The sequence below is a fragment of the Lithobates pipiens genome, unplaced genomic scaffold, assembly GCF_037356315.1.
Source record: "Lithobates pipiens isolate NorthernLeopardFrog02 unplaced genomic scaffold, aLitPip1_a1.2 Scaffold_22, whole genome shotgun sequence".
Taxonomy (NCBI): domain Eukaryota; kingdom Metazoa; phylum Chordata; class Amphibia; order Anura; family Ranidae; genus Lithobates; species Lithobates pipiens.
The window spans coordinates 66609352-66622512 of NW_027507784.1; the positions used below are offsets into that span (position 1 = coordinate 66609352).

At 42.1% G+C, this 13161-nt stretch overlaps 1 protein-coding gene across 1 annotated transcript in view; it reads left to right on the forward strand.

The window, feature by feature from the left end:
- The first annotated feature begins 2109 nt into the window (after positions 1-2109).
- The window catches only part of MMADHC (metabolism of cobalamin associated D), a 48959-nt gene continuing 37907 nt past the window's right edge, over positions 2110-13161 (forward strand). Inside the window, exons 1-2 of the mRNA XM_077447727.1 lie at positions 2110-2233; positions 9341-9383. Of these exons, the coding sequence (XP_077303853.1) occupies positions 9375-9383 (9 nt within the window). The 5' untranslated portion in view covers positions 2110-2233; positions 9341-9374. The remainder of the gene's footprint in view (positions 2234-9340; positions 9384-13161) is intronic.

Below are 13161 nucleotides of genomic sequence, written 5' to 3' on the forward strand. Positions count from 1 at the left end.
ACCCACTGAAGTCTAGCATTTACCACTAAACTGAGCTTATATAGTCAAATACAGTATTTGGAAGTCCGTAACACTTTTTGATGTTGAATTTTAACCCCTTGCTGACCAGCCGCTGGATTTTGCACTGCAGCAGAATGGCTCGGCTGGGCAAAATGACGTTATGTAATATCGCTTCCCCCTGTGACCACTAGGGGCGCGTGTGCGCCCCCCATGCCGATGCGAGTGCCCAGCTGCCACGATCACCGCCGGGCACCCACTATCACTGCTGACACACAGAGAACCGGGATCTGTGTGTGTAAATACACAGATCACGGTTCTCTGAGGGGAGAACAGACAAATCGTCTGTTCATACAGAGCATGGACAGCGATCTGTCATCTCCCCTACACAGTCCCCTAACCCCTGCAGTTAGAACACACACTAGGGAACACATTAAACCCTTGATCGCCCCCTAGTGTTAACCCCTTTACTGCCAATGACATTTTTACAATAATCAATGCATTTTTATAGCACTGATCGCTGTATTAATGCCAGTGGTCCCAAAAATGGGTCAAAATTGTCTGATGTGTCCTCCATAGTGTCGCAGTCCCGATAAAAAATGACTAGGAAAAAAAATAATAATAATAAAAATGCCATAAAATTATTCCCTATTTTGTAGATGCTATAACTTTTGCGTAAACCAATCAATATACGCTTATTGCGATTTTTTTTTCTTACCAAAAATACATAGAAGTATACATATCGGCCTAAACTGAGGGAAAAAAAATGTTTTATATATTTTATGGGGCTATTTATTATAGCAAAAAGTAAAAAATAATGTTTTTTTTTCAAAATTGACGCTCTTTTTTTTGTCTATAGTGTAAAAAATAAAAAATCACAGAGGCGATAAAATACCACCAAAAGAAAGCTCTATTTGTGGGAAAAAAAAGGACGTCAATTTTGTTTGGGTGCAACGTCGCACGACCGCGCAAGTGTCAGTTAAAGCGACGCAGTGCCGTATCGCAAAAAGTGCTCTGGTCAGGAAGGGGGTAAAATCTTCCTGGACTGGAGCGGTTAAAAGCATCGGCAAGCCTGCTGATCTCACAGGTTTGCTAATTTGACAGAACACCGCTGCTTTTATGATTCAACCTCAAGCCAGTTTGACGGATTTCTAAATACTGTATTTCACTATATAAGGTCAGTTTACTGGTAACAATAAGTGCAAGACTTCAGACTGTAGGTTTACTGCGGACGAGTGTGGGGTGTACCAAGATGGCCGCAACGCAACATCACTAAGGTTGCATTTTCTGATGGGTAGTGGTGTCATGTCACATCCAGCTACCCATCACATTTGGCTACCCGCTGGACTGCACAAGTACGACGCCCCCATATGCGTTCCAACACTGTGGCGATCTGCATTTTGTGGCCACACCGAGTCCAGGTTCAAGCCCCACATAGAGTTAGATTATAATCACGCTGAGTGAGGCGAGCCTGCGAGGGCGCCTGTGGCAAAGTCGTATTACAACAGTGCTGGAAAGCATATGGCAGCATCGCGCATGCGAACTCCAGGGGGCAGCAAAATGTGATAGGTAGCCGAACGTGACGCGACAGCGGCTTTCTGACAGAACACCGGAATTCGCATTGTTTTGGAAGCGGTTAAAAACATGGAGCCCCCATCCCACTTTATATTACCCATTAAATAAAACCCGCTCTACAGCTAACTCCCCACCTCTTCTTTCCCTTACAAACAACCATTAACAATGTGAAAATGAAACTGTATTTGCTCCTGCCAATAAAGCTTATTTGAATTGATGTGACTGGCAGTGTGACATTGATTGGTTCAGGATGTGATGTCAGCGCTCCTCCCTTCTCAGAGATCCACCCAAGTTATCAAGACACGGCTGCTATGACAACACTGTAGCAGGGACCTCCCGCCTCCATCTTCCTGACCAATCAGCGAGTTCACACTCCAGCAGCCATCGGCGCTGAGCACGGCTGTCACATCGCCCGATAACAGCGTCCGGTCAGCGCGTTCGCCCTCCTCTATTGGCTCACGGGTCTTGTCCGTCAACCCCATCCGGCCAATCGCACCCTGCGCCGCTGAAACTTCCGCATTGCCGGCCAATCAGCGGAGTAATGGTATGAGGGAGAAGGCGGGGCGGTGTCTGGCCAATGGCAGGAGGCCATTGCGGTAGGCGGCGCCGGGCACGGAAGAGGACGGTAGTGTTTGGGGTCCGGAGAGAGGCGGGAGGAGAGGTATGTGTGTATCTATAGATGGGGGGGGGGGTGGTGTTACTCCGTTGTCTGTTATTAGGTGCACGTGGGCTGTGCGGGCCTGGGGAAGGTCACACCCGGGGACCCCACATGTGGACTGTCCCTTTAAGAAGGGAAATGTTTTCATAGCTCTCCATTCACCTGCTGGGCACTACAAGCTGGTCTAGGAGTAGAGCCTGTAATGACGAGGTCACTTGTACTGAGAACGACATAAATATGAACTCGGGATGATAGAAATGGTCCCCTTCCCCCAGCACTGAAAGGGTTAATGCTCATTCGGTCTCAGTGTAGGGGGATTAGGAGTAATACTCGCCCTATTCCGAGCCCCGCCTCTATAAACGACCCTCCACGATTAAAAACTGCATTTGCATGCATATGATTGGATGATGAAAGTCTCATTCACTAAGCTCTGGGGATAATTCCCTTGCAAAGTGAACAGTCTGTTTGCCTTTAGTAAATCAATTCCTCTGTCTCTTCATCTCCCCTGTAGACTTACTCAACTCCACTTTTGTTGGGGGGGGGGGTCGCAAATAAAGGAAAAATAATATAGTGTATACTAGGGCTGAAACAACTAATCGATTACTAATTTCATAATCGATTAATCGGCCAGTAACATAATGGGGTTTAAAAAAAAAAATAATTGAGCCCTTTATAGTACAAAAAGAGCAAATCGCTACTGTAAATATTACTTTCAATGTTCTACAGTAAAAAATGAACCCCTTACAATAGTGATTATCTGCTTTTTTCTACTATAAAGGGCTAATTTTAGATTTTTTTTTTTTTTTTTTTTTTTAACCCCATTATGTTACTAAAGGTCTTAGGCTGGATTCACACCTATACAGTTTTAGTGCTTTTTGCATTTTGCAGATTTGCACTACAGTCCATTTACCATGGTTTCCTATGGAACACATTCTGTAGTGCAAATCTGCAAAATGCAAAAAGCACTAAAAATGCATCGGTGTGAATCCAGCCTTAGACCTGGTTCACATCTATGTGTTTGTTGGTGCTTTTTGCAGAAACGCACTACAGTTCATTTACATGGTTTCCTATGGGACACGTTCACATCTGAAAGGGTCAGGGACTTTTAACGCAAAATGGTTCTTTATTGGTTCAATATACTTCAATGGAGAAGCTGCAGAAAAGCATGTAATGCGTTTTTGCAGCAATTTGTGTTTTTTAATCTGCCCAAAAAAAATGCAAATTGCAGTAAAATCACGTGCGCAAAAATTAAAAAACACAGCAAAAAGCACGGCAGAAACAGATCAAAAGCAAACTGCATAGGTGTGTACCGAGCCTTATGCCGGCCACACAGATCCGTTTTCAGATGAGAATATTCAGACGAAAAATCTTTGTATATTCGCTGAATGAAAGAATTTTGTTTGAAATTTTCACTTGTTTGTTACATTCTGTTTTTTAAATAGAATGTAATTTCTGAATGAAAGCCACATACACTGTCTGAACATTCCTTTGACTAAGAAGTTTTCTATCATTTCCAAATTTTCCCGTCATTGTGGTTGAAAATGAACGTCAATTTGACCTACTTTTTTTTTTTTTTTTTTAAGGTTATTAACTGATTAATCAAAACAATAATCGGCCAACTTATCGATTATGAAAATAATCGTTAGTTGCAGCCCTAGTGTATACAATTGTTACCCAAGTTATATTGTAAATGAATGTTTAATACAAATGCCCTTTCCTTTTCAATCGGCAGCCGCTGTAATTAAAAAAAAAATGCAATGTGGCAACCTGGAGGTGTTCTGTACACAGAGCCCCCCTCCCCCCAGAAACATCATTTCCTGCCTGTGTGATTGGCTCACTGATTTTCCCAGAATTCTACACTAGGATACAAGTCAGATATCAGCAATTCCCTGCAACAAAAATGCAATTTTTGGTGAGCTGCTCTCAATAGGAAATCACGTCTAAAGGGATGCAGGCCCAGCAGGTTTCCTCATTAGAGCCCTGCAGGTGCAGCAGCTGATTGATAATTATGAAATCACTCCCATTGGACTCACTATGCACATGGACACTGAGAAACACAGGGATTTCTACAGAATAACAAAAGTTAGGAATCTGCAACAAAGTTTGTTGTTAGAAGTAAAATCTGATATATATATATATATATATATATATATATATATATATATATATATATATATATATATATATATATATATATATATATATATATATATATATAAAAATGTCAAGCCCCGCCAGGTGGTTTTTGCCATAAAATAATATGCACAGCATATTAGTACATTATGTCAGACTTGCCTGTCACATGGTGTCCTCCCAGCGCAGTGCTGAGGCCGATCCAGCGGGCCTCTGGATCCCATGCCTTCAGCCACTTGATATGCCATGCCACAATGACGCCACGGGAGTCACATCACTGCAGCACGGATCGGGGGGCGATCCACGCCGTAAATGTTTGCTAAGCTGCGCATGCGCTTTTTTTTCCCAAACAAATTTCCTTTGAAAAACTGCTGCGTGATTACTGTGCAACATAAAAAATTGCAACGATCGCAGTTTTATTCCCTGGGGACACTGGTTAAAAAAAAATATATGTAATGTTTGGGGGTTATAGTAATTTTCTAGTAAAAAAATAAAAAATACTGATGTAAACTTGTAAACAAAAAGTTCCATAAAAGGCCTGGTCTTCAAGTGGTTAAAGTAGTGCAGAAACCTTTTTAAAGTTGCTGTGACATTAAGTCATAGATTTGAACAGCTTCCATTGAAATACATCAGCTACAACTTGTCATGCGACCTTTGTGTCCAAAGTCGATGGCAAGTTGCACAAGTGTGAATGGTGCCTAAGCATCTGTCTGATCTGAATCTGCTGTGGTGCTGTACATGTGCTCAGTTATAACTCCAATTTGATGACATAACAGTTTGGTAGACGGCACAAGAAGCTGTGATGGTTATTTTCTGGCGTGCCTGGAATGTAACTGTTTTGGGAAACTGTTATAGTGATGGGCTTAGGTCCACTTTACAGCAAAACTAACCGCGAGCTGGCAGCTGTTTATTGTAAAATAGCTGTGCAGTGTCCGACTGTAAAAAGAATGCACTTACCTGCCTTCTGACTGTCTTCCGTGGCATGCAGAGCTCAGCCTACATTGTTGGCCCTGATCTTTGCATGTTGGGATAACCTGAGTCCTGCGCATATGCAAGGAGTGACATCACCCTGGGCTAGCCAATGTAGAAAATCATCATACATCAGAAGATGCCGCTGAGGGACAGGACCGTTAAAGAGAAGGTACGTTTTTTTTTGTTTCTTTGTTTTTTTTCATTCCACTCCTGGACCAAACCTATTTCTGACACTTGTTAAAATCTGTACTTCTTACATAGAAACCCCTATATATATATATATATATATATATATATATATATATATATATATATATATATATATATATATATAATGTATCATAGACCCTAGAGAATAACATGGAGATTGTTGCAATACTTTGTCATACCATATTTGCTCAGCAGTCTTGCAATTTTTTTGGAAAAAATACACTTTTTTGAATAAAAAAAATAAGAAAACAGTAAAGTTAGTCAAATATTTTTTTTCTACAATGTAAAATATAATGTTATGCCTAGTAGAGTGATACCTAACATGTCATGCTTCAAAACTGCGCCCACTCGTGGAATGGCGACAAGCGTTGGTACTTAAAAATAGGCAGAGTTTAAAACATTTCTACAGGTTATCAGTTTTGTGTTACAGTGAAGGTATCGGGCTAGAATTATTGCTCTCACTCTGATTGTGGCAATACCTCACATGTGTGGTGTGAACACCATTTACATATATGGGCGCGACTTGCATATGCGTTTGCTTCTGCGCACAAGCTCGGAGGGACGGATCGCTTTCAATTTTGTTTATTTTATTTTTACACTGTCCCTTAAAAAAATAAAAAATAAAAAATTATCACTTTTATTCCTATTGCAAGGAATGTAAATGTCCCTTGTAATAGAAATAAATAGGACAGGGCCTCCTTAATGTGAGATCTGGGGTCAAAGAGACCTCAGATCTCACATTTACACTTAAAAGAAATAAAAAAAAGTTTTTATTTTTTTACTGGAAAAAATAAAAAATTTATGTCCCTTTAAGGCTGGGGGCAGAAGTGATGTTTGACATCGCCCAGTCCTACAAGGGTATAGAGTCGAGTGGGGGCCATCCTGCCCTCACTTAAATTCCCACCCATTCATTCCAGGGATCAGATAGTTCTGCTACTAATGGCTCCGGTAAGTAGCAGAGATGACCGGGAAGTGGTGGGAGGGGGCACCTATTCCACCCCCACCCCCATCCATGAACATGATCTTGTGGCCAATCTGCCGCTGACGCCACTTTTATGTTAAAGCAGACTGCCCGCTGTTTAAAAATATACCATGGTTATGGCAACTATCCGCTGCCATAACCCCGGTATTTTATGTCATAGTAATGATAATAAATATATATTTATTAATTTTTGGGTGATCTGGAAGTGGTTAAGAATAGAATCTTCCTATTATTCACCTACTCTCCAGCACTGCGATGCCCCGAAGGTCAACACTAGACACTGACCTCTTCAGCCCAGCTCCTTCCAGGTATTGATCCCTGGCTGATTACATTGGCATGGCCAACATTCTTACACTGAGGCAGACAGACAAGTAAGTAACTTTAAGGCTACTGCTTTACCGGCACTTTTCAGCTACTAGCGGGCGCTTTTCACCCCTGCTAGCGGCTGAAGAAAGGGTTAAAACCGCCCTTGTTGCGGCGCTTCAGAAGCGCTGCCCATGCACTCCCAATCCACCCCAAAGATGTGCTGCTTTTTTGTAACGTCCAGCAAGCAAAACTGCCCCAGTATGAAAGCACTTGGCTTTTACACTGGGGTGGCATGGGAGGCGGTTTACAGGCGCTATCTTTAGTGCTAAAAACGCCTGGAAAAAAAAGCCAGTGTGAAAATATCCTAATACAGAAGAGACATGTTTAATCTTTTATTAAGTGTTCACAGAAAATACAGGATTTTAATGCACATACAGGTTGTAACTATATACTATGTCTAGATTCGGACAACCATATTATGGTAAGTTACAAGCAATGTAAAAAAATGAAACGAATGTGCTCAATTGTAAACAGTGTTTACAAGAAACAGATGCTCAGAGTAGGGTTCAGGCCTGTAGGGTAATACAAGCCATTGCAAAATAGTGAAAAAAAACAGCAGTTATAGGGGAACCCCAGTAGTAATATATGTTTTAGCCAGAGCCAGGATATCTGTGTTGGCAGGTCACACATTGGTGCTAATTTACAATGAACTGGTAAAAAAACAATGGTGTCAATTATACAAAAGGAAAAAAATATAGAGGAGGGAAAGGGGAGAAGGGGGGTAGATACTATGGGGAGCTCCCGAGCCAAATTGAAACCTCAGACGTTATCAGAGATAAAGGAGTTAAAGGTCGAGATGTATCTGAAATGAGACCAAACTGTCCACATAAGTTTACACCGTCATACTTATCCTCCTCCCATGCGACCATACGTTCTATGAGCTCGGTCTTGTCTAATTCACAAGCCGATTAAGCCATTGATGGAGCCTCAGTTTGGCGCCAGTGCCTGGCTATCGCAGAACGAGACCCGCTGTGAGAAAATGCCTGATTACCGGTAAGTTTCTTTTAATTTGTTTATAAGAGTCGGGCAGCAGGGATGGCATAGCACTGTAATCTGAGGTTCATTTGGGGTGTTATCTCCCACTGGTTTGATTTTATCGTTTGATTTTGATATTTATGGGATTTCCCGAACAATAATGACACACAATGTTGGTAACTTCATTTGAGAAAACATTTCCATGCTGTGCCTTCGAAAACAAGCATAGATTTGACCCCTCTTACTAGATCAAACAAATGTTCTGAGAATGAAAATTTCGAATGAAATTCTGCTAGTGTATGGTCAGCTATGGGATCAATGATCACAACAGGATGTGATTACTGTAGCCTCAAATCCCCCCAATAGGGCCTTATCCTTATCTGACCCCAGCAGAATGTACAGATTGTACACAATACTATATAATATATACAGCTTCACATTGTACAATCTCTCTACAATATATTTTAGACCCCCCCCCCCCCCCCCCCATCATTTGGAGCTCGGATTATTGTTTATTTCCTGTCTATTAAATGAGACTTGAGTGTCCTTGTCTGATAAATCAAGCTGTACACGGTTACCTGTTTTGGTGAATACGTTTTATACTTTTAGGCTACTTATACACTGGGGCCTGCGGAGTGTTAGCGGTAAAATGACACTCATTTTAGCAGGGCTTTTCAGGTTCTTTTAACCCCTGCTAGCAGCCGAAAAAGGGTTAAAACCGCCTGTGTTGCAGAGTTTCCAATGGGCAGGGGCGGTTTAGGAGCATTGTATGCGGCGCTCCCAAACAGCCCCAAAGATGCTGCTTGCAGGACTTTTTGTAGCGTCCCGCAAGCACACGGCCCCAGTGTGAAAGCACTCGGACTTTTACACTAGGGTGGTATGAGAGATTTTTTTAGGTGCTTTACAGGTGCTATTTTTAGCGCTAAAATGCCTTCAGTGTGAAAGTAGCCTTATTGATTGTCTATACAGTGCCTTGAAAAAGTATTCATACCCCTTGAAATTTTTCCAAATTTCGTCATGTTGCAACCAAAAACAAGACCAACACCGTGTCACATAATTGTGAAGTGGAAGAAAAATGATAAACGGTTTTCAATTTTTTTTTTTTTTCACTTCACAATTATGTTCCACTTCGTGTTGGTCTATCACATAAAATCCCAGTAAAATCCGTTTACGTTTTTGGTTGTAACATGACAAAATGTGGAAAATTTCAAGGGGTATGAATACTTTTTCAAGGCACTGTATCTGGTATAATGCACACCGTATTCATGTGCATTCAGTTTAGCTTAGTTTAGGAAGTTCATATAGATATAGATACTATACTATACTTTGAGGCAGGAGAAATTGATTTTGAGGGCCTAACATTTTGGTTTTGCTTCCTATATGAAATATGCATGTGAATGAGGACATAATGTCTAATTATTGGAGGATCGAGGTGTAATTATTATTAATTTTCCATCTTTTTATTTTTTAAGGTAAAAGAAATTATTCAGGAGAAATCACAATAAAATGGCCTCTGTGAGTAATTTTAATTAAGTCTGATGTTGCTAATTTAATAATGACGCTCACATTTGTTGATATTGGGGAAAATTCGGTATAAATGTTATTTCCTTTAGGCCTCATGCACACGGACGTTTTTACAGCCACTTTTTTGAGCTTTTTTTGCAGCTTAAAAATGGCTGTCCATGTTAGTCTATGGCTTCATGCCCACCTAGGTGTTTTTGAGCTGCAAATGGCATAGGCGTTTTTAAGCTGTAAAAAAAACCCAGGACCAGTGCGTTCCGTGGCGTGGAGCTAGAGCTGTAAAAACGCGAATCGCGGGAAAACGCGCACAAACGCGCAACATATTTTCTTTGTTTTCTGAGTGCTATAGCCAAGAGATGTGTTTCTTAAAAAACGCTACTTAACGCTAACGCTAAAAAACGCGCAAAAACGCCAATGCAAAACGCGGTAAAAATCAAGTTTTTAACAACGATTTTTCCAGGCATCGGAGCTAGCTTTGCAGCCAGTTTTTTAAAACGTCCGTGTGCATGAGCACTTATAGCTATGATGTACATTGTTTCCCATTGCTGTGTGTCGGCAGCACATTTGAAGGCTTTGCTTATATGAGCTTCAGCTTGTACTAGAGTACATTGTATGCACAGATATACTCCAAAGGAAAATAAGGCACTTGGATAATGGTGTGAATCCTACGCAAAATGTCAGCATGAAAAACTGAAAACTGTGTCTGCTCCACCAGCAAGGTTTTGCAAAGCGTTTGCAGAGCTTTTGACAAGCTTTGGTAAAACCTATAAAGTCAAAGTGCAATGTATACATGTAATACCTTCCTAGTTCCCCCTCCATCTGATCAACATGCAGATTTGATATGCGTCTGGTGGAAGGGGCTGGCAAGTTTCTGTAAGCGTCACAGCACACTGTCATAGAACACATCCTCAGCATCCCTTTAGACACGCATTGCTCCTCCCTATCGGCCACTGGTTGCTGAAGATTTTAGCTGTGCAATCTGCTGATTGATGGTTTGAGGCTGCATGTCTAAAAAGGTTTCCATTAATGTGTTCTTTTATATAATGCTCAGGAAAAAAAATGATAAATGGCTACTGAGACATGCCAACCACAAATCAGAGGAGATTTATGAATAGTTGAAGTTGTTCATACAGGAGATTAAAGTGGGTGTAGAACAGACAGCTGTACATACGGACCGAAAGGCGTCCGGTTCCTGCTGAACCAGAAAATTTTGGCCAATTTTCAGCCCATGGATACAAGGCCTCAATAAAGCTGATCCTAGCTTGCAAAAAGATTCCCAAATGCTTTTTAAAAGCTTAGCAAATGCACGCTGTACACACTGCACTCTTACAAGCTGAAGCCTGTGTGAACAGGGCCTAAATGAATGGGCTGCCCTAAAGCAACTTTCTGAAAATTAAAGAAAATCAACTTGTTTTGCTCATTTACTCTACGGACAGAGGATTAAGGAGAAAATACTTGCCTTACTCCTCGCTCCATTCAGCACTGCAACTGGTCCCCCCAAAGCTGCTCTTTAAAGCGGTAGTAAACCCGCACATTTTTTTTTTTTTTTAAACCTGCAAAGCAAAAGGCATAATGAGCTAGTATGCACCGCATACTAGCTCATTATGAAATACTTACCTTAGAACGAGGCCCCGACATCTGGCCCGATCCACGCCGAGGGAGCTAACATGCTCCCTCTGCGTTTCTTCCGGGTATCGCGGCTCCGGCGCTGTGAGTGGCCGGAGCCGCGATATCGTCACTCCCGCACATGCGCGCGGGAGATTTCAGTCCGGCCGGTCGGCTGCTGCCGGATTTTGACGGCGAGAAACCCCTTGTGCGCATACCGAGGGGAATATCTCCTAAACCGTACAGATTTAGGAGATATTTTTTTTTTTCCTACAGGTAAGCCTTATTATAGGCTTTCCTGTAGGTAAAAGTTAAAAATGTGGGTATACAACCACTTTAAGCTGTGACCGGCTCCAATTGCTGTCCTTTTCCTTTGTGATGGTGACAGGGTCACTTACTGTGCATGAGTTACCAGATTGGTGTTTATAGCAAATAATCACTTTAAGGAGCAGGAAATGGTTGTCACCATTCCTCCTATATAGATTTCCTATGCATGGGATTTTCTAGGCAAAACAAATATATAGATATATGTTTTAATAAAAGTTTCACATTTTTATTTTACACATAATAGTAACAAACCCCTCCCTTTGTAATTTGGGAGTGTTGAAACATAGTTGATTACAATGTTACATAGAAAAACGAGGGTCAGCATCACGTGATTGTGCTTCACATATGAGCCCTTTCACACCGAGAGCGTGTTAGCGGTAAAGTGACGCAAGTTTTAGCAGCGCTTTACTGTAGTTTTAGAGGTGCCTTTCAGCTGCTAGCAGGATGCTTTTAACCCCCGCTAGCGGCCGAAATAGGGTTAAAAGTGCCACTGCCAAATCGCTTTGATTTAAAAAGCGGGGGCATTTTAGAAACTGTGTATTCACCAATCCCACAACGCCCTAAAGATGCTGCTTGCAGGACTTTTTTTCCCGTCCTGGAAGCGCACCGCTCCAGTGTGAAAGCACTCAGGCTTTCGCACTGGGGTGGCAGGAGAGGTGTTTTTCCATCGCTTTACGTGTGCTATTTTTAGCCCTTCAGAACCTGAAAAATGCATCCGTGTGAAAGTAGCCTATGTGGTACAGTTGTTTGCTGTCATAGAGGTGAACCCCCACAGTAAACTTCCAACCGGAAACCTCCAGTGCATTTCAAACCGGAAGCAAGTGGGGATCACTGGAGTAGCGGCGTCTGCTACCTTGATTTCCAGCTTCCAGGGGAATCCCACAGGTATGGTATACACCGTATCTCACAAAAGTGAGTACACCCCTCACATTTTTGTAAATATTTTATGATATCTTTTCACGTGACAACACTGAAGAAATGACACTTTACTACAATGTAAAGTAGTAAGTGTAACAGCTTGTATAACAGTATAAATTTACTGTCCCCTCAAAATAACTCGACACACAGCCATTAATGTCTAAACCGCTGGCAACAAAGGTGCGTACACCCCTAAATGAAAATGTCCAAATTGTGCCCAAAGTGTCAATACTTGGTGTGGCCACCATTATTTGCCAGCACTGCCTTAACCCTCTTGGGTATGGAGTTCACCAGAGATTCACAGGTTGCCACTGGAGTCCTCTTCCCCTCCTCCATGATGACTGATGACATCACAGAGCTGGTGGATGTTAAAGACCTTGCGCTCCTCCAACTTCCGGATGCCCCACAGATGCTCAATAGAGTTTAGGTCTGCAGACATGATTGGCCAGTCCATCACCTTTACCCTCAGCTTCTTTAGCAGCTTCTTTAGCAAGGCAGTGGTAGTTTTGGAGGTGCGTTTGGGGTTGTTATCATGTTGGAATACTGCCCTGCGGCCCAGTCTCTGAAGGGAGGGGATCATGCTCGGCTTCAGTATGTCACAGTACATGTTGGCATTCATGGTTCCCTCAATGAACTGTAGCTCCCCAGTGCCGGCAGCATTTATGCAGCCCCAGACCATGACACTCCCACCACCATGCTTGACTGTAAGCAAGACACAGTTGTCTTTGTACTCCTCACCTGGTTGCCGCCACACGTGCTTGACACCTTCTGAGCCAAATACGTTTATCTTGGTCTCATCACACCACAGGACATAGTTCCAGTAATCCATGTCCTTAGTCTGTTTGTCTTCAGCAAATGGTTTGCAGGCTTTTTTGTGCATCATCTTTAGAAGAGGATGACAGCCATGCAAACCAATTTGATG